Source organism: Abrus precatorius, unplaced genomic scaffold (assembly GCF_003935025.1).
Source record: "Abrus precatorius isolate BTA unplaced genomic scaffold, Abrus_2018 Scaffold11, whole genome shotgun sequence".
NCBI lineage: Eukaryota > Viridiplantae > Streptophyta > Magnoliopsida > Fabales > Fabaceae > Abrus > Abrus precatorius.
Window position 1 is genome coordinate 9,049,274 of NW_020874303.1, and position 20,614 is coordinate 9,069,887.

A 20,614-nucleotide genomic window follows, 5' to 3' on the forward strand; every position below is an offset into this window, starting at 1 on the left:
TATGATATCACATAAGCCCATTAAATGACATCTAATTATTATTTTATTGTTATATATAGCAATAAAAATAATTTTTTAATATTTAAAAGACTTAATATCATAGTTATTAAAAGAATAAATTAATCTATAAAATAAACTTTTTAGGATTAAAAAAGTTAAATTATTAAAGTATAACTTATAGAGTATAGACCTATCACCTATTTGCCTATATTTCATTTTTTTTAATATTACGTTAATTACTAAATATAAATAACAATTTATTAACAAAATTGTAGTTGCGTATATTGATTTAGAATATTTCTATGGTATTCATATCAGTGGCCATTTAAAAAAAAATTAAAATTAATAATCCTTTCTATAGTTTCAATATGTTATAAAGATATTTAAAAGAGTTTGAAAGGAAATATTTTTTATTATATTCTCTTCTATTCATAAATTTTAATATTTTAATTAAATAAAATATTTCTTTATAATAAATTTCTTGTATTCATCAATTAATATTACCAAAATATTATAAGTTGAGGTATATAATATTTTCAATTCATAACTAAACAAATATCGTATTCATATAATTGTTCTCGAAATTAAATTAAATTTATTTTATTTTTATTTCTTATTAAGATTTACCATGATAAAAATTTATATCTAAGTAAAAATATTATTAAATAAGTCTAATGTTAATGTGTATTTTTTATTTAATATATTATAATTTTTAACATTATTAAATATCTGATGTTTTAATTTTTTAATTTTAATAAATAAGTAAAAATTAAATTATAAAAGAAGTTTAAAATATTAGAATAAATAAGGTCAAAATATAAATAAGATAAAAAATTTAAAAAGTCATGTAATGATTTCATAAATACCATTTAAACCTTATTTTTATTTAGCTTACTTTTGCATCTCACTCCTAAATTTCCTCGATCTTTGGAGATAGAAATAAGCCCTATTCTTCATTAAAATATGGTCTTTTTTCACGGGATTACTAGTTTTGTCTATGGAAGGAATGAAACTTAATTAAAAAATCTATAAAAATGCAAAAATTGGAGATTAAGACACATGTTCAAATCCAATTAAATTTTGTTTGCACCAATACTGAAACAGTAATTGAAAAAATAAATTTAAACAGCTGACAACAAGTGTGACATGTCCCATGTAGCCCAATAGCAACAAGTTTTGTCCCTTGCACAAATGAGACAAAACTAAATTTGTCCCTAACACATACAAAACTAAGTTAGCTCCTCTTGTCAAATAGTTAAAACACAGGCATAATCATAAAATTAGATTAGGGTGAGTTGCACTGCAAATGAGGCTAGTGTGCTAATGCATAGAAATAGTAAGAGGAAGGGAATAAGGAAACTCTCAATCTCTACTACACAGTTCACCTATAATTTCGGAAATTACATAATTATCTTACATAACTGTTACTCCAAATATTTTCTTCAATGAATCAAGCCTGTTTACAATTACTTTCTTTTTGCAGGTTTTGTAGTTGTGACACTAACTCTGGTGTCTTATATATATATATATATATATATATATATATATATATACACACACACACACTTTTAGCAGTAAATGGACAATTGTTGGCAATTCCAAAACGTAAAACTTTACACTTGTTAATTTTGTTTGGATCAATAGGATTGTGAAACTCAAAATAGGCAAACTCATACTCCTCAGCGTCTCCTACTCAGAATGTGCAACAAGTTATGTTTGAGATTTGTTTAAAAAAATCACTGCAGCATTGAGAGCAGTGAAAGAAGATTTTAAAATATTCAAACATACTCATCCTTATGGTTATATTTGTACCCAAATCCAAATAAGAGGAATGGAGATTGAAGTATTGCATATTGGTCAAAACGGATAGCATGAATTCTAAAATCAATTTCAATTCATTATTATTAGATAGGTCAAGTTATTTAAAGTTGATTATATTTTCCAAGTCTTGTGGTACTCTCTCTGAAGTATCTGAAATGACTAATCTATAATGCTTGTAATTCTTACAAATTATCGTCTAAGTATTAAAGAACTAGAGACCTCAGTTTAACCATTGAATTCGTCGGAGACGTGTTGATTGGATATTATGGGACAACAAGAATTGTTAGAGACACATGAATAAACATTCTAGAATGCGAGTGAAGTACTTAGTAGCTAAAAGCAAAGTGGAACAAAGGGATGTGCTTCTATTATCAAGTTATTCATCAATAAAACTGTCGCTAAATCTTTGTTCCATTCTTGCACGTCAGGTATTTTTTTCAGTTCTTCGTCACATGTAACTCCCTCTCTTTCAAGATATGGCATGACAGTTTCCCAAAAAACTATTCATTGTTATATAATATTCCTTTTCTCACTAATGATATTCTATCGTATTTAAAATAGAATGGTCTAGAAGATTATTGAGTATGATACGTCTCTCATCAAATATTTCTTTCAAACTCTTCCTTCCATTTAACACCCCTCGTCCTCAACAAGATTCATAATCACCAGTCTAACAATTGTAGCATTGATTGCAAATAGATGTCATGGTTTATCACTTCAAATCAATGGGAAGGCTATAATCATAAAACTGCAAAATGACATTAGTTGGTGGACATATAATTTGAATAAAGTTGAAAAATTAGAAATGGAAAAGAAGTGTTAAAATGCAGCTACGATAATTTAGTGGAAAAGAAAATGTAAAATTATTTTCTATACTGTACATGATTACATGATAAAATTGGATAGACAACAAGTAATTATGAAGCTTGTTAAGCGTGGGGTCTTAGAAGAAAAGAGACACTTGGAAGAAATACTTGATGATAGACATGTCATGTTGGATAATCTCTTATAGGTCATTCTATTTTGAATGCAGCAAGATATGATTGGTTGAAAGAGAAGGATGAAAAAGATATCTAAGAATTGAATGGAGATTTGAAGGCAGTTTCATTAATAAATAACTCGACAAGAGAAATCCAAAGGACACGTCTCCTTGTTATCCACCTTGTTTTTAGTTCTTAATCATCTCAGTTGCATTCCGGAATGTTTTTCTATGAATGTTCTAGCAATTCTTGTTCTTTTTCATAATATTCAATTAACATGTAGATAAAATTGAGATCATTGATTCTTTAATACTTAGGCGAAGTGAAAATTTGGAATGAGCGTTAGCTGGGAGAGCTACAAGGTTGGTCATCTACAGTACTTCAGTTCAGAGTGTCTTGGAAAATTTACTTAACTTGAAATGACTTGACCTGTCCAAGCGGTAGGGTCTTTGTTATTCGGTTTAACTAACATGCAATAGCTCGATTTTGGTCTCTCTTATTTGGATACAATTATAACCACAAGGATGAATATGATTGAATGTCTTAGAATCTTTTTTTCAGCACCGTCACTATTACAATACTTTTGTGCAATAAATATCAAACACAACTTATTTCTTCCAAAACATAATATTTGACTAGTAAGAGACATTGAGGATTTTGACTTTCAATACTCTATTGATCCGGATAAAATTAATGAATATAAATTTGCGAATTGCCCAATTTACTGACAGGATAACTTGCTGGGTTGCATGTATATAAGAATCAGTAATGAGTAAGTTTAGGTAATGCTCTGTCACCTCCCTTCATTCTTCTTTGGAGACCATTGAGGATTGCACAACTTGTTTCCTTTATCTTTTTGTGGTCGGGAGTGGTTGAATGGAGCATTAGAATAGTATTGCCCTGTGCATGAAATCAATTTTTGAATGCTTACAACTTATTTTTAGCCTTTCTTTTTTAAAATAATCAAAATTAATAGACTACATTGATATTTAGCAAACACAATTGGATGCTGATTTGCAACCATTACTTTGTTTCCTTACTTTTTTTTCTCGCATTATTTTCAATTTTACTTGCCTAACAATATTTATCTTTTCATTGTATCAAAGAAAGTGATTGTTAATGTCCAAAATTATTATTGTATGGTATAAATGATCTTTTAGTTTATCTCAAGATCACTTTTTTAATTTAGTCTCTAAGTGAAAAATTTATATATTTGTTCTTATATAAAAAATTATTTTTAATTTTGTCCATGTGTTATGATACATTATAATAACATTAATTCTTTATTCTGCTTGACAAACAACTATCTAAAGTGATACATTTAAATTATTTTTTTAGTACCTATATAAAACTCTTGTAATTTATTTTTTATAAGTAAAAAAAATTGTATATTAATTCCTATACAAAATTTTATTCAGTTATATTTTCGTACTAGTGTTAATTGATATTTTTTTATCATCTTTAAAAGAGGATTTTAGATTTTTCATATTCTATTTTATATATTCTGAATTTATGATTTTGAGTTTTATTATATAAATTAATGTTTTTTTCTTTAAACTCGTGTAAAAGTCATTCCTAAAAGAGTTGATGTCTTGATTTTTCGCTTTAAACTTCATGTCTTATTCGTCTACGAGCATCACCTCCAATGTTTTGTTCATGCATGGAAGAGAAGGTGAATTCACGGCAGAAGTTGAGAATTGAGATTATTAGCCGCGTACATGGTTGGTTACTGTATAGCAGGGCATCAAAGATTGCTTGTGTATGACTATCTTCCCAACAATAATACTCTTCATTACCATCTCTATGGTAGGATAGATATCTGCTATTCATCACAGATAGGGTGAAGCGCAAACACTTAACACCAATATTTGCTATTCTGTAAGCCCTTACCAGAAAACACATCAATTTCTCTCGACATTTTTCAAAGTGTTTTCTAAATGTACTTAACCAAGTAGAACATGCCATGCAATCAAGATAATTAACTAGAGCGATAGAAGCACCTGTGCCTTAATTTCATTTTTTTAAATGTCCACAACATGTAATGTTTGATATCTCCTTTTGGTAAACCACGGAAGAACAATTTATAAAGTCAATTTATTTGCTTTATGCAACAGATATTATTTCAACCCTTTTTTATGATTATTTTTAACTTTTATTGTTTTAGGGTTGATCTTTTGGACAATATTGTAAAATTATGAATTACATATTTGATCGTTACCTACTGTGGTAGTAGCAACATATACTTTATTATCAGCTGATGTTACCCGTGAATTTACAATCCGGTTAGGTTGTCTCCTGTCATTGTGCCATCATAAATCCATGTTTTAGGTTAAAGATTTTCTTCATCTAAATTTTGATCTAAATCTTGACGTGGAAATTTAAATTTGCAGGTGAAAACAGACCAGTTTTGGATTGGCTTACGAGAGTCAATGTTGCAGCTGGTTCAGCTTTCCTGGAACTTGCTTAGTATTTTAAGTATGAGAGACTAATTTATAAATATGTCAAAAATATAAGAATTAAATATATTTTTTAATTAATTATAATTTAAAAAAAATAAAATTATACTAAATTTAAATTGAAAAAATATACATATTATAACTCAATTTTATCTTCAAATATTTTATTTTTCACAAATGAAAAATTTTACTTAATTATATATTATTTTTTATTTTATTTTTAGAAGAATAAATAAAATATTAATTTTAGAATTTTTATTCTAATTTATAATATTCTTACTTTATCAATTTACATATAATATTCTTTTTATCTTAATTAAGTGTTTGATCCTTAAAGAAGAAGTATAATTTGGACTTAAGTATCGTACTTAGTGTTTATGACACTTTTGAAGGAGTAAACACTTAGTTAAATTAAACCTATATTTTTTATAATATCTTCAAAAAAATATTTGTTTTCATATAAGAAATTAAATATTTATTATATTTGATATATAAAATTATATTATTACTCAATTTTATTATATGAATAAATTTATAAATTTTCTATCATGATATAAATAAGTAATTTTTATTTTATCGATTCAAAATTTCATTAGTTAATCTTTTTAGTATCTTGTTTATGAATTAGATAAAAAAATATTTAGATATATTTAATATTTTTTTTGTCCTATTATATTGACTAAAAAAATTTGATATACTAAGAGTTTTTTTATCTGCGATAAAAAGTCTTTATTATGTGTTTTTTTTAGTATTTTATTAATTATAATTATTATTATTTCAATTAATTTATATATTTACCAAATCAATAAATTTTATCAATAAATATATTTAATAGTAAATCATAAATAATTTTTGACTTATATATATGAATTTTTAGTATTTTGAAATTTATTATTCTTTTATTTGATGACTTATTTTTTATTTTTCTAAACAAATTCATAAAAAAAATGTTTTCTAGTTAAAATATATATTTAATTTTTATAATAAACATTTACGAATTAGTTTTTACACTTATAAATTGTTGGTAATAGGTACCAAAATATAAATAATAATGATCAAATTATAACTAAATAGTAATATAAAGACTAAAATGTAATTTTTTTAATTATATAAACTATTTTATAGATGAATGTAAACTATAAAGACTAAATATTTAATTTAATCAAAGAGTCGTTACCTTATGAAATATAACTAAAATTATTATTTACAACAATCATAGTTAGAATAATCCATGGCAAACAACAAAACTATTGAGAATTCTAAAAGCAAGAAATAAAATAGCATCTTGCACTCACCCTAATCTAATTTTATGATTATGCTAGTGTTTTGGCTAAACAAGAGGAGCTAAAATTTCAACAATTTTTGTGTTAAACAATTAATTAAAGTTAAACTTAGTTTTATCTACGTCAAGATAAAACTTAATTTCATCTCATTTGCGTTAGGGTTGAAATTTGTTGCAATTGCGTTATGTGTTACACTCGTCTCTCACCATTCAAATTATTTTTTAAAAATTACTGTTTCATCTTTGGTATAAATGAAATTTAACCAGAGATACATGGTTTAATATATAAGTATTGTATTTTCTGCAAACAAAATTTAATTAAAAAAGATATATTTTATCTCTTGTGTGGACAAAATTGTTGATGATGTGATAAAATGACTCTAAACAAAAAAAAAATGTCAAAACTAATGTTTGCAAGCCTTAGCAGCTTCCCCATTGTATTTGATCCCAAAAATTTAATCTAACCTATGCAATAAATAAGTATTACTTGATTTCAAACTGAAGCATATAAAGTTATAGATCATTATTAAAAGATATGGCTTATTTCTATTCCCAAAATAGAAGAAATTTAGGAGTGAAATGCAAAAGTAAGATAAATAATAACTTAAATAAAAAATTAAGAAACAGTAATAGTTATTATAGCATTAATTAATCAGTATTAGGATAAAAAAATAATTTTAAGATTTTTCATTCCATAATTCTACTTTTTCAATTAATTATATTTCAGGAAAGGAAAACAAAAGGAAAAGAAGAGACTTCGTGAGAGATGGTGGAGAAGAGAATTTTCATTTTTGTTTAACTAAATATATTTTTATTTAAATAAAAATGAAACTAAATTGCTCTTTCTGCAGAAATTGAAACGAAGCGTTAGATACACAAAATTTGGTGTCAATGTCTCATAGCCTGTCTCCTTGTTTTTGTTTGACATCATAAATGACAACTCAATTATATCGGTTATAATATAATATGTCAACAAAACTTCAGTATTTTGGACTGTAATGGACACTCGTGGGAGAGAAAAACAGACCTCTAAATATATATATATATTAACTGAGATTGAAATAATTTACTAAATGAAAAATACTTTTTTAACATAACAAAAAAAATTAAAGTTGTATAATAAAATTTAATTAAACTATATATTTATAAAAAATCAAATTAATTTAACAATAAGTATTTAAAAATAGCTATCATAAATATTTAATTAATGTTTAAAATATTAGTTGTTGTGTTTTTCATTTAAATGCATCATAATAAAAAAAATACATGAATACAATAGTATTTATTTAACATAAAAACTTTAGATGAATTCAAAATTATTTGATCTTTTAATAATTTTAATAAATTAATTATTTTTATAAATAAGATTAAAAATATTAAAATTTTGTTAATTTTAGTCTTTTCTCAAAGTTGAAAATAAACAGTTAATAATAGTAAAAAATATATATATAATATCATATTAACGTTATAAAAATATAAATATTTTTTTTCTAATAAAATTTTATCTTAGTTTTAAAAACGACGTTAATGAAACTTAAAATATTATTATTAAGAAAAATTAATTTGATGGCTTACATAATTTTGTACATATAAATCATGGGTAAACTGGGCGGTACTTAGAATCAATGCTATATAGAATCCTACAGCTAAAATACAAATAGATGATATATCTCACCAAAATTATAGAATAAATAAACATTTGCATTAACATGCATATAGATGTACCTTAGAAGTATATCAAATATATGAACTATAGCTTATTAATATAGTGAGAGACCAGAGCGTAATGCACATAATCATGCGCATAAAAGCAACAAGATGAATGTAATATATTGTTAACATAATAACCTCTATATTTGATGCAAGATAATCTATCCGGTACTCTAAATGTAAAGAGTAAATTTTTTAAAAATTTTCATTATCATATGCTCTTTTTTGTATCCAAATATAGTGATAACAAATTATTATTGTAGTAAAGCATGATAAAAAAACAATTGTGTTTATAACAACAAGAAAGGAAAAGAACTTTATTTTTGTTTTGCATCACGAACGGCTTAAATGCAACACTTGTTATTGTATAGTACCAAATGATTAGTATAACATCTTCGTTTTTACTAAACAATTAATTTATTAATATAATTCTAAATTAAAGTATAGTATTTAATTTTTTGAGGAAAAATTAGGATAAAATTAGCATGAGATGCTTTAGACAAAATTGTTAGGTATATTTTTAAGAAATTTTTAATAATTTTTAATTTTAAAATTTTTAAGTTTCAAAAAATGTCAATATGTGTTGGTGAAAATTGCTGTATAAAGTTAAAAATAATATTTTATTTTAAAAATAATAATAATAATAGTAAAAATTATAAAAAATTTATATTTTATTTATAAATATTATTTGGAATATAAAAATAATTTTTTTTTGTAATTAATGAGCATTTTTAGATTTTCTGGTTAATTTTACGTAAATTAGTTATATGCTCAAGCAGAAATTGTGTGTAAAAATTTTGAACACCAACTAAAGGATCAATAGTGTCAAAAATTATTTTATAATTAAGTTTAATATATTTCATGATTATTTTTAAATTTTGGAATTTTTATCTAATTATTTCAATTAATTACTAAAGAATTAGTGAAAATTCTAATATTATATTATTATTTTTACTATTTAAGATAAGGATTAGTCTCTAAAGCTTCTCACTTCTTCCTTTCACTTCCGTAAGCCCCATTTTCTTTCTTCCAAGGAGCTTTGATCATCTTTGGTCTTAATCTCTTAAATTTTCAAGTAAGTTCATTAAATTTTTTTAATATTCCACCTATTTTCATCATTTTGAATACTTTGAACCGATTAATTTTTTTATTTTCTCTCTCTTTTTGGGTGCTGGAACAGTGGCATGAAGGTGAGATTTTGTCCAAAAATTTTATTTCTAAATTATGTTTTAATTAGCTTAATCCTTCTATGTTTTATAATAAATAATTTTGGTGTTTTTTGTTTTGTTAAAAATGCATTTGAGGGTTCAAAATCCTTGGTCTAGAGGTACTGTTCCAAGAGTGTTATGAGGAGAAAATAATTATTTTTAATCACCTTTAGGCTTATAGTATTCCATTTACATCATAGAAAACAATTGTAAGACCCGTAAGCCATTTTTGTGAAGATTAAAAAAATGATAGTTTCAACTCACTAGTAGAGGGTTGGGTGATTAATGCCTCTTAACATTGATCATGATTATATGTGATTATTTGATTAGGATCGTGATTTGAGAAGTGATGGAAAAAGGACGTTGGTGAGAAAAATCGGTATACACTTTAAGGTAAGGAGGGACATATCTTTTTTTAAGGGTATAGTAGAAAAACGTTGGGAGATGGGATATTTTATTCCTTACTATGTATATATAAATTATTTGAAGGAATTTATAATTATTTCCATACTTAGTGTACAATTGTTTGATATTCCTTTTTGAGATTAATTTTATGTGTGGTGATGCTTCTATGATAATTGTTTGTTGAATTTAGTATAAATAATTGATTGCCTAAAATACTTGAGGAATGAATTATCATTCATGTGAAGTGAGCATATAGAAGGTATGTTGAAAGTTAAAAAGAATTGGAGAATTGTGAAATAAAGATGTTTAAAAAAAAAGGGAAGATTTGAGATAAAATTTGATGGGTTTTGAAAAGTGTTTTAGAAATTGATAAATGCAATTGTGGTTAATTTTCTTCTTAAGAAAATATATTTTTTTAAAAAAAATCTTCTTTAATTTCAAGTGGTTTGGTCAAAATTTATTTAATAATTTTTATTCATTTTAAAGTATACCTATATACATATTTAAATAATTTAAAGTATTATAATTCATTTTAAAGTATTATTTTAAATGAGTATTTTGAAATGTAGTGATAATTGGAAAAAAAAAAAAAGTATTTGAGAGCCATTGAAATGGCTGGAAAGTTATGAAATGTAGTGGTGGTGAGTCTCTGCTTAAATTAGAAGTGTATTAGAATTTTCTGGCTGTTTTGCAAAAAGAAGAAAATTTAGAAATATTTGAATTATAGAGGAAACTCTGCCGGATTGTCTGTAGAATTTTGAAACATATGTTATTGATTAAAAAAAATGTTTAATACCTAATTAAAAGACTGAAATTAGGTTCATGCATCATAAGCATGTAATGATGATGGTGTTGGATGGGAAGTATATGAAATCTAGGAGAAACTCCAGGTTAGTCTTGGGGATAGTTGGATGTGATTGAGCTGGACAAAGGTCAGGACTCGCAACCCTGTGCTGTCGGTTCTTACTGCAAAACTGAATTATCCTGATAGAACCCTTCTGATCTTTGTGACTGTTCAATGCTTATGCTAGCTAAAATAATATATTAACATGACAAAAGCCTAATAATTAAAATTATATATACCAACGGAAGTTGGTATAAACCAATGGAGGTTGATAAAAAAAATAGAATTTAAAAGAAAATAAAAGAACTGTACAACTAAAATATAAATTGATATTATAATATAGTTTTAGACAGGTAACGTTAAAATTATAAAATAGATACACAACTAAAATATAAATTGATATTATAGTAGAGTTTCAAACACATCACACCAAAATTTTAGAATAGATACACACACTTTTACTAACATGCATATGGAGAGAAAAAAAAGTACACGAATTTGATATTTCTTCAATTGTCAATGTATCAATCATGCTAAAACCAACTACCATTTATGCAGAAGAATTTAGTATGTCATATATAAACTAATCTTTTAAATATGTATTCATAGAAGATAAAAACAAATCTTCAAATAATAAATAATATTAAATAACAAAAGAAATAATAAAATATCATTTAACTTAACGAATTTAATTAACTTATTAGTATTATTATTATTATTATTATCATTATTATTATTCAAGATCAATATTTTCTAACAACTTTAAATGTTTCATAAATGCATAGTTAAATCTTTCGAACGGTGTAAAAACATAAGATCTTTTTTCTTTTATATTTTATATGAATAATTTAGAAAAGGGATCGATAAAATCGTCGATAAAAGTTGGTAAAACCGTTGTCAAATATTTGTAAAGCCATCGCTGATCGGTAAAAATTATCATTTAATTAAACAATATATTTATAAAAAAATTAAATTAATTTAACAATTAGTGTTTAAAATAACTATTATTAATTAATATTTAAAATTTAGTTTTAGTGTTTTTTTTATTTAAATGCATCGTTAAGAAAAATAATACATGAATAAAATAGTTTTATAAATTTATAACGTTTGATAACTTAGCACCTGCATAAAATAATAGCTTAGTGTTATTATTTAACGTAAAATTCTAGATGAATTCAAAATTATTTAATATTTTAATAATTTTAATAAATTATTTATTTTTTAGAAATAAGACTAAAAATATGAATATTAAGAAAAACTGATTTCATGGCATAAATGATTTTGTACATAGGAAATAAATTATGGGTAAACAAAGGCTAGTAGTTTATAATATATATAATCAATAATAACAAAAAATCTTTATATGACATCATCATTATAATATATATATATATATATATATATATATATAATCAATAATAACAAAAAATATTTATATGACATCGTCATTAAATTACAAGTATCCAAAATGTTCATATGCTTCTATCATGTAGAAAGAAGTAGAATTAGCATTCACACAAAAATCAACATTCTCCATGATAAAAAAAAATGAAATTGATAAGAAAATAAAAGAACTGTACAACTAAAATATAAATTGATATTATAGTACAGTTTCAGACAAATCTCACCAAAATTATAAAATACATACACACACTTTTACTAATACAAATATGGTGAGGAAAAAAATATACAAATTTGATGTTTCTTCATTTGTCAATATATCAATCATGCAAAAATCAACAACTATTTATGTAGAAAAATTTAGTATGCCATATACAAACTAATCTTTTAAATATATATATTCATAAAAGATAAAAATAAATCTTCCAATAATAAATAATACTAAATAACAAAAGAAACAATAAAATACCATTTAAATTAATAAATTTAATTATCTTATTGTTATTATTATTATTATTATTATTCAAGATCAATATTACTTTGAATGCATTTTTTAACAAATACACAGTTAAACCTTTTGAAGTGGTGTCAAAACAGAAGATCTTTTTATTTTATATTCTTTGTGAGTAATCTAGAGAAGAGAAGGGAGTCAAAACATAAGATCTTTTCTTTTATATTCTTTGTGAGTAATCTAGAAAAGGGATCAGTAAGACCATTAATAAAGGTTGGTGAAATCATCATCAAATATTGATAAAGCCGTCATTAAAGATTGGTAAAAATTGTCATTTAATTAAACTATATATTTATATACTTATAAAAAAATTAAATTAATTTAACAATTAGTGTTTAAAATAATTATTCTTAAATAATTAATTAATATTTAAAATTTAGTTTTAGTGATTTTTGTTTAAATTCATCATTAAGACCGAAGGGACTGCCATTTTAATGCGCCAATTCTCACTGAGAAGGGTCTCACAGATAATTTAGTAGAAAAAAATACAAAATTTTAGATGAAAAAAATACAAAATTTTAGATGACAACAATTATTTCTCTTAATTCTTTAACTGTGGAACCGTCACTAGTGTGAGAGAAAGAAAAAAAAAATTATTTTATTTTATTTTGTAATGACTTAGTCTACATAGAATGAGAGAAAGTAATAAAAAATTTTATTTTTTTATTTAGTTTTGTGATGGCTTAGTCATTGGAATGTATATATATATATTCTATAAAATTATATTTATATTAGAAACTAAAATAGTATTTATATGTAAAATATAAAATAATAAAATAATAACAAAAAATAATGAAAATAAATATAAAAAATTATAAAAACTTTGTTGTTTAAATTTATTTAACATTAAATTAACATGAAAAAAATAGGATTAATTTAGGCGAAAACATTAAGAGTGAGAATGGAAGAGAGAAGTGATTTATGAGTGAATTGAATAGAGATTAAAGCAAAAATACTCACAGATGCTTACACACCGAAGAAAAGGGGTTAAGGATATTTTAAAAGCCTCTCTGTTTTTGAAAACTAATTTTGCAAAGTATTACTTGAACAGTAGTATTTTTACCTGAGCGATAAAGATTCAAAGAATACTCTTTTTTTTTTGTTAACGTGAATACTAAAAAAAACTTTTTGTCTAAGCGATATATATATATAATTTAACTATTTTATATTATAATATTTTTAAATATAATATAAATATATTATATTTATTTATTTTCATATTTTTTGATGAATTACCTGTTTTATTATTATTATTGAGTGAAAAAAATAATTTTTATTGTATATAACGATCGATTTTGTATTTTAAAAAAATATTGTCCAATAAAAAAAATTTACAATTGATCTTGTTTATAACAATCGTTGTGAACAAAAAATGTAAATATAAGAGGAAAGACATCTCTGTATTTTGTTCCCAACCAATCCACATAGTTTTTGCTTTTGTTATCCCTTCCTAACTCTTTAAATATAAATTTAAGTGTTTATAAGAAAGTATAAATTTAGATTTTTTTAATTAAGAAAATGTTGAATAAAAAATGTATTATATAATTGATAATAAATTTTATCTTAATAATTAATTTTTTATTCAATTATCTTGAGTGAGTGCATTTTTTTAGTTAACTTAAAAGATTTATGTTATGCATGTGATTATACATTGAACTCAACAAAAAGAAAAAGGATTAATTAGTGCAAAACTATTTTAAAAAATTATCAATTAAGACTAACGTGAACATCTTAAGATTTCATGCTAAGCCAAAGATGTAAACTTGAGCATCTCTCTTGTACTTTGGTCATAGAAACTTGTACAAATGCATACCATATTTATATGTTCTCGACAACATGCGAATGAAGGCTAACAGTGTTTGGGTGTAGAGGAGAACTGGCCTTTTTCGGTTCCTTGATGTATGCGATATTCTAGACAACATGTGAATGAACAACTAATGTCAATTTAAGTTGGCGGACCTATGACAATTTCGTGCATTAAAATATATATCTGTCCCAATTAAACTATATTTAACCTTGGGGCATTCAAAAGTCAGTTGAATACCGTGAAGTTTTTCTTGCGTGCATCAATTATTTATTTGGCCACCATCATGAAAGGTTTTTTTATTCCAAATAATTTTGGCAAGTTGTCTTCAGACTTAAGGTCGATATGGATTGGAACGATGTTGACGACCTGAAACTAATGATATAAATTTTGTATATATGCTTTATAGAAAATATATTGTGGTTTGATGTATTTAAAGTTAATTTTGGTCTCCCAGGTATTATAGTCTTTCGATATATTATTTCTATATCTTATGTACTTTTTGTTTTCTCGATTTGAGGAGCAAACATTTATCAATTATAGAATAAAAAGACATAAGGTCTTTTAATGTATGACTTAAAGCATGCTAGTATTAGTTAATATTATGAGTTTTATTTTTGTCAAATGTTTAGTGTAACATATAATAGTATCATATTTATATATTTATGCATTTGTGTATAACATGCATAGTATACTTAGTGGCTGGACGTTGAATGAAAATATGGTATTCAGTATTCACATGGCTCCTAAATACATTTTAACACACCTATTTATAGTAATATTTATTAATTGGACCTAGTAGTCCAATTCTACTTGTTACATATCTCACGTGACATGCATACACAATTTTTTGTCTTTTTCTTCTCCAATATTATTATTAGTAGTATATAAAATTTGTTTAACTGACAATGACACATTGGATTTTAAAATTTAATCTATTACCTCTAAATTTATGCAAATCTTAAATAAAGAAAATATATTTTATTTTGTCAGCATTGGGTTCGAGAAGGGGTCCACGGCCAACCATTTCCTCTAGTATACATAGGTACACCTTAACATTACACAAACCAGAGCAGAGGAATATACCAAAACAGCGGTTTCTGCAGAGAAGAGCCAAACCAGAGGAGCAATCAGGAGTTTTCCACAAGTAATCTCTATTTCTGCTCAGGTTTAATTTGTTTTCCATGTTTTGCATTTCTCATTTTTCGTAGCTTCTTAATTAACAATTGATATTTAGGCGACATATTTGTTGAGTTATTGTCTAGAATGAATCACACTTGTATTGGAACTGCAGCACTTTCATTTTCATTTAAACGACTCTGGAATTTCCATAACACTTGGATCTGAGGCTCTTCTTTATGTGAACATGAGTTTTCTTGGTTTTTATTTTATTTTTTGTAATTCTTCGTCTCACTTCAGAAAAAAGATCTGTTTTGTGGAGAATATAGCTTCTGGTGGTTACGTTAACTGCCATAGAGTATTTCATTTTAAAATACACTCATCATCGGTTCATGGTTCATTTTTGCCTTTGCTAACATCGTTGCCATCGTCGTCCAGCTGCGTCGGCCATCTCCATCACTTGTTTCCATTCTCGTGGTTCAATTCTAATCAGGAGCGTACAACTTTAAGCTTATTTGGTTGGGTTTGGATCCTTCAATGGGATCTACTGTATTGTTTGGGTCGGGTCCGTGTCATACTTTAAGTTGGTCTGGCTCAAATTGAAATAAAAATTTCTTTTTAATTTTTTTATAATAATTGGTGATTAATAATTATATTTTATAGTTAAATTATTATATTTTAGATAATTTGGTGCTATTTTTACAGTAATATAGTTAGATATCTCACGAACTTTGTTTCTTGTAAAATTTTATAGCTTTACTATGCATAAATCTCAAAATCTTTATATGTTGTTTAATCGGTGGGTCATCGTGGGATCGGTTCGGGCTTTAAGAAATAGCCCAGCTTAAAAATTGGGCTGGGTTCAACCTTGGTCTAATCCGATCCAACTCGTCCATTGTGCACCCCGTTGTGACTCTGAACTCTGGTCTAGGGTTTTAACGTTGATCCTTCATTAAATAGTTCGGATGTAGAGTTTTAGCCTTGATCCTTCGTGAATTGCTCAGGTCTAGAGTTTCTAGATTATTTAATTTCGTATCATTGCTGAGGTGGTTTGAGAGTTTGTGTATCATTAATGATTTTGGATGCCTGTAACCTAACTTCAGTTCTAGTAAAAAAAAAATATTTTCCCAACATTCCTCCGTTCTGGAATAATTGTTAAATTCTAAATGCTTAGAAAGATTAAGAAAGTTGTTGGAAAATATTAACGTTGAAAAAACTCTAGTGTAATTTACAAAACAATCCTTTAAGTTTTTTTTGGAGGAAATTAGAAAGGAAAAAAAGTGATAGAAACCAAAATGGGAGGATGAAAAATAATTTTTGCTATTTGGTTGGAAAAGATGGAGAGAGATGTTGAAGGTGGGAACTGCCTCTTTGGTTGACATAAGGTGTCTTTTTCCAAGGTTTTGGTTGAAATAACATCTTAAAATAATATAAGGTTAAAATTATTATTCAATATCAATATCTTTTTCTCACTTTTCTACACAAACAAATGAAAGAAATTAATTATCATTTTATTTTCTTCTCCATTTTTTTTCATCTAAATATACATGCGAAAAATAAAACTTCCCCCAACTTTGCTGCTTTTTTTTTCTTTTCTTTTGCGAAATACACCCTTACTTATTTATCTCTCATCTCAGTTACTCTTTTTTTTTTTTTTCTCTAATTCTCTTTCCTCCATTTTTCAATTCATAGGGGTATGTCATTGGGAAAAAAATATTTAATACAGTCTAAAATATTTAAATGAATAATTATTTGTAGTGGAATCAAATTTTTGAAATAGACATATAATAAAAGACGAAAAAAAAAACTATTTTTCATGAAGGAAAGAGTTATTTTGAGTGGAAAGTGGATGACTTTGAGTTTATTATTAATTTTTTATTAGAAAAATTATGTTTCTTGATATTCCCTTAGATGTTTCACAAAATATTATCCTCTTCTATCTACCAAATGAAAAATTGCTCAATTTTCTCTAATTTGAGGCGGTTTCTTACCACCTTCGTTGTCAAACTGCTGCAGTTTAGCATTTTATTTTATTTTTTGTGCAACATTTTTCATTTGTTGCTAAAATCAAGTATTTCTTTACATAAAAGATGTTCGTAGTGAGCACAGTTTTTACATATGACAATATTTGAATAGTATAATCTGAATATCACCTCTAATAAAAATTAACACTTTTTCTCCAAGGTAGTACTCTCAGTTCTTTTTTGTTTTTTTTTTGTTGGTAAATTAACATTTATGGATTGAAGACAACATTTATTTGAGATTAAGGATAATACTTTAAAAAAAAAGTGCTGTGTGTATACATTTTAGGCAATACCTTTAAAGTATTAATGTATTACTAAAAACGTTGGAAGAGAATCGGATTTGATGTTTGTTTGCTCTATTTTTGCATGAATTTCGAGCGTTTTCATTCAAGCTAATGTTGTCGACTAGCTGTTCCTCTGAAGGAGTATTTGGGGATACAATTAAATCAGCTACTCGCCTGCCAGCAAGTGCTAAATGCCCATCCTCTATGCCAAAAAACAAAAAACAAAAGAAAGAAAGAAAGAAAGAGAAAAGAAGAAAAAAGAAAAAAGAAAAAAGAAAAAAGAAAAAAACATACAATGCACACAAAGTTTTTATTTAGAATTGAATAAACTAAATTTACTAATACGTATATCTATTTGCAGGGAGAGTCATCTACCGAGTTGAAGTTGCATTACAATGAGTGGAGGTCCCAGCAAACAAAAGCCAGGTCCCAGCAAACAAAAGCCAGGTTCTAGCAGACCAAGGGAGCCAGATTTCACTGAGCCAATATTTGAAGTTCAACCTAGAAACAACAACCAGTACCACCAATTTATCTCTAGAGTGCGCCAGCGAGTAGTCCCAAACCCTCCTGATCCTACTTCTACTCCTCACTATACTCATGGTCTTCCTGCGCTTATCCCTGAACAAACTAATCGGAGCGAGATTCGACTCTTCGATTTGGAATTAGGGGCAAATGGTCAAGATGGGAATCATCACACTGTCAGACTCCGATTTAGAAGGGACAACCTCTACCTAATTGGTTACCAGATGGAAAATGGACAATGGTTAGAGCTAGACAACGAAAGTCATGAGCACTTAATTACAGATGCAGAATGGTTACCCTTTGATGGCAGCTACGGGGGATTGGGAGCAGCTGCTGTTGAAAGGGGTCAACCACACATGGGTGTTCAAGACATCACCGTTGGCTCTGAAAGCCTAAGAAATGCCGTAACTCAACTCGCTACATCTGAAGACAATCATAATAGGGCAAGCAGTTTAATGGCTATGATTGTGATGACTTCTGAAGCACTTAGGCTGAATCACGTACGGCAATTCGCTGAAGAGAATTACGAGCGAGGAAGAACGATTCGACAGGGGATGAATGGAAGTGATTCACGCTTCACACAACTTGAAGATGAGATTAAGGATTGGAGTCACTTATCAAAAACATTGTTTTTCTTGGATGCATGCCCCTCTCAGCCTAACAGCAAGAATGTCTACAAAAGCGGCGACAAAGAGTCCACATACCAAAATGCACTGGAGATAATAAATCAATGGCGTGGTATTCAAATTATCATTGCATTGTTGGGCATTGTCAAGTATTTTTGCTTCAAACCGCCGCAGTCACAACCACGGCCACGCAAGCCCAGGGCGGCCGTGGAAGATGGAGGTGATGATGGGCAGTGTATTGTAATTGGATCAGAGCTTCTCGAGGTGTTCTCGATACGTATTGACAACAATTACACATATGCACGCGAGATCTATGGTATAATCACAGTTACTGATGCACTAAGGACCCAAATAATTTATAACAGCTCAAAAGACAATCCTGAGTACATCAATCCAGGCCCAAATGATGTTTTGCTTAGTGGACCATCTGAAGAAGCCATCTCGGCCCTTGGTGAGGTTACTATCCAGTTTCTTCTCAAAGAAAAGGGCAGAAACGACGGCAAAGAAGTCATCCTTCGTCAAGGCTTGTACTGGAGTTCCTTCAAATTTGGCAATGTGTATGACAAACCCACATCCAAGGCATTCAACATAGATGGGGGTCGCTTGATCATCAATTATGGCGTGTCTAGACATGCGGCAGCTGCCAAAGTGAACATATCCAAGTTTCAAGGAGGGGAAAACACAAGTGAAGTTTATGGGAAGGTTTCGTGTTTAGCTGGTTGGAATGGTGCTGATGCCACAAGCATCTTGTTCCAGAGAGAAAAAGGAGACCGTGTCACAGTAAACCGTGGAGAACTCATTCCATTGTCGAGATCCATTGTAGTTGTACCATTGAGCAGCTCCACTCTCAAAGTCACAGTGCAGGTAAATCATCATAACATGATATTTCCTGATGTAGAACTTGCTAATGACACCATCCAGCTTGAAACAAAGGAATCAGGCTCAGATCAGAGGACCATCCAAGAAACGGATCCTGCGTTCTTCACTCCAGATGATTCTGTGCTCTTAATGGTTGTCGATTGGGCAACTCCAATTTAATTAAGTGCGTAAGTAGTAGGTGGTGTTGGCAACATGTGGGAATATCATTGAGTGAGTGATAAGCGTCTAATAATAATGCTATTTAATTAGTGTGCAATATACATGTAATCCTTTTAATTAATGTCATATCATATTAAGTGTATCGTGTATGATAAGAATATCTTGATGTAATATACAGTATTGAAGTGTGTAATAAATATTTTCATCGTGATATTTTATGTGAGAATATATATAGGGTTTTATAAAAATAAATGGTTAATAATAATAAAATTTTATTGAAAAATATTTACTATATTTTTATAACTTTAATATAATAATTATTTTTTAATAAAATTTTTTATTTATAAAAATTTAAACTCAATTTTTAGAGTGAGATTAACAAAAACCCATATACATATACATCAGACACAATACACCTGCATATCAGTTAATTACCTGTTTGTTATTGGACTTCCATAATGTAAAATGATATAATATGGGCCCATGGGTGACTTGATCCACAAGTTTGTTGTCACTGATCTCCTAACCAACTATGACCGCATTTAATAATCTATCAAGTCGGTACACAAACTCAGCTAT

At 27.0% G+C, this 20,614-nt stretch overlaps 1 protein-coding gene across 2 annotated transcripts; it reads left to right on the forward strand.

Annotated features, from left to right (window-relative positions):
• The first annotated feature begins 15,491 nt into the window (after positions 1–15,491).
• On the forward strand, positions 15,492–20,275 carry LOC113856592. Of its 2 annotated transcripts, none has more exons than XM_027488470.1 (2): positions 15,492–15,569; positions 18,211–20,275. In XM_027488470.1, exon 2 carries the CDS (start codon positions 18,245–18,247, stop codon positions 20,033–20,035), a length of 1,791 nt encoding a protein of 596 aa, XP_027344271.1. In that variant the 5' UTR covers positions 15,492–15,569; positions 18,211–18,244; the 3' UTR covers positions 20,036–20,275. The 2 variants fall into 2 exon arrangements, with proteins under 2 accessions (XP_027344271.1, XP_027344273.1); XM_027488472.1 differs by having other exon boundaries at positions 15,492–15,590; positions 18,211–20,243.
• The last annotated feature ends 339 nt before the right edge of the window (positions 20,276–20,614 follow it).

Bases quoted from the DNA above. Each gene is read 5' to 3' on its own strand.
- LOC113856592 (XM_027488470.1), top strand. From the start codon at position 18,245: ATGAGTGGAGGTCCCAGCAAACAAAAGCCAGGTCCCAGCAAACAAAAG.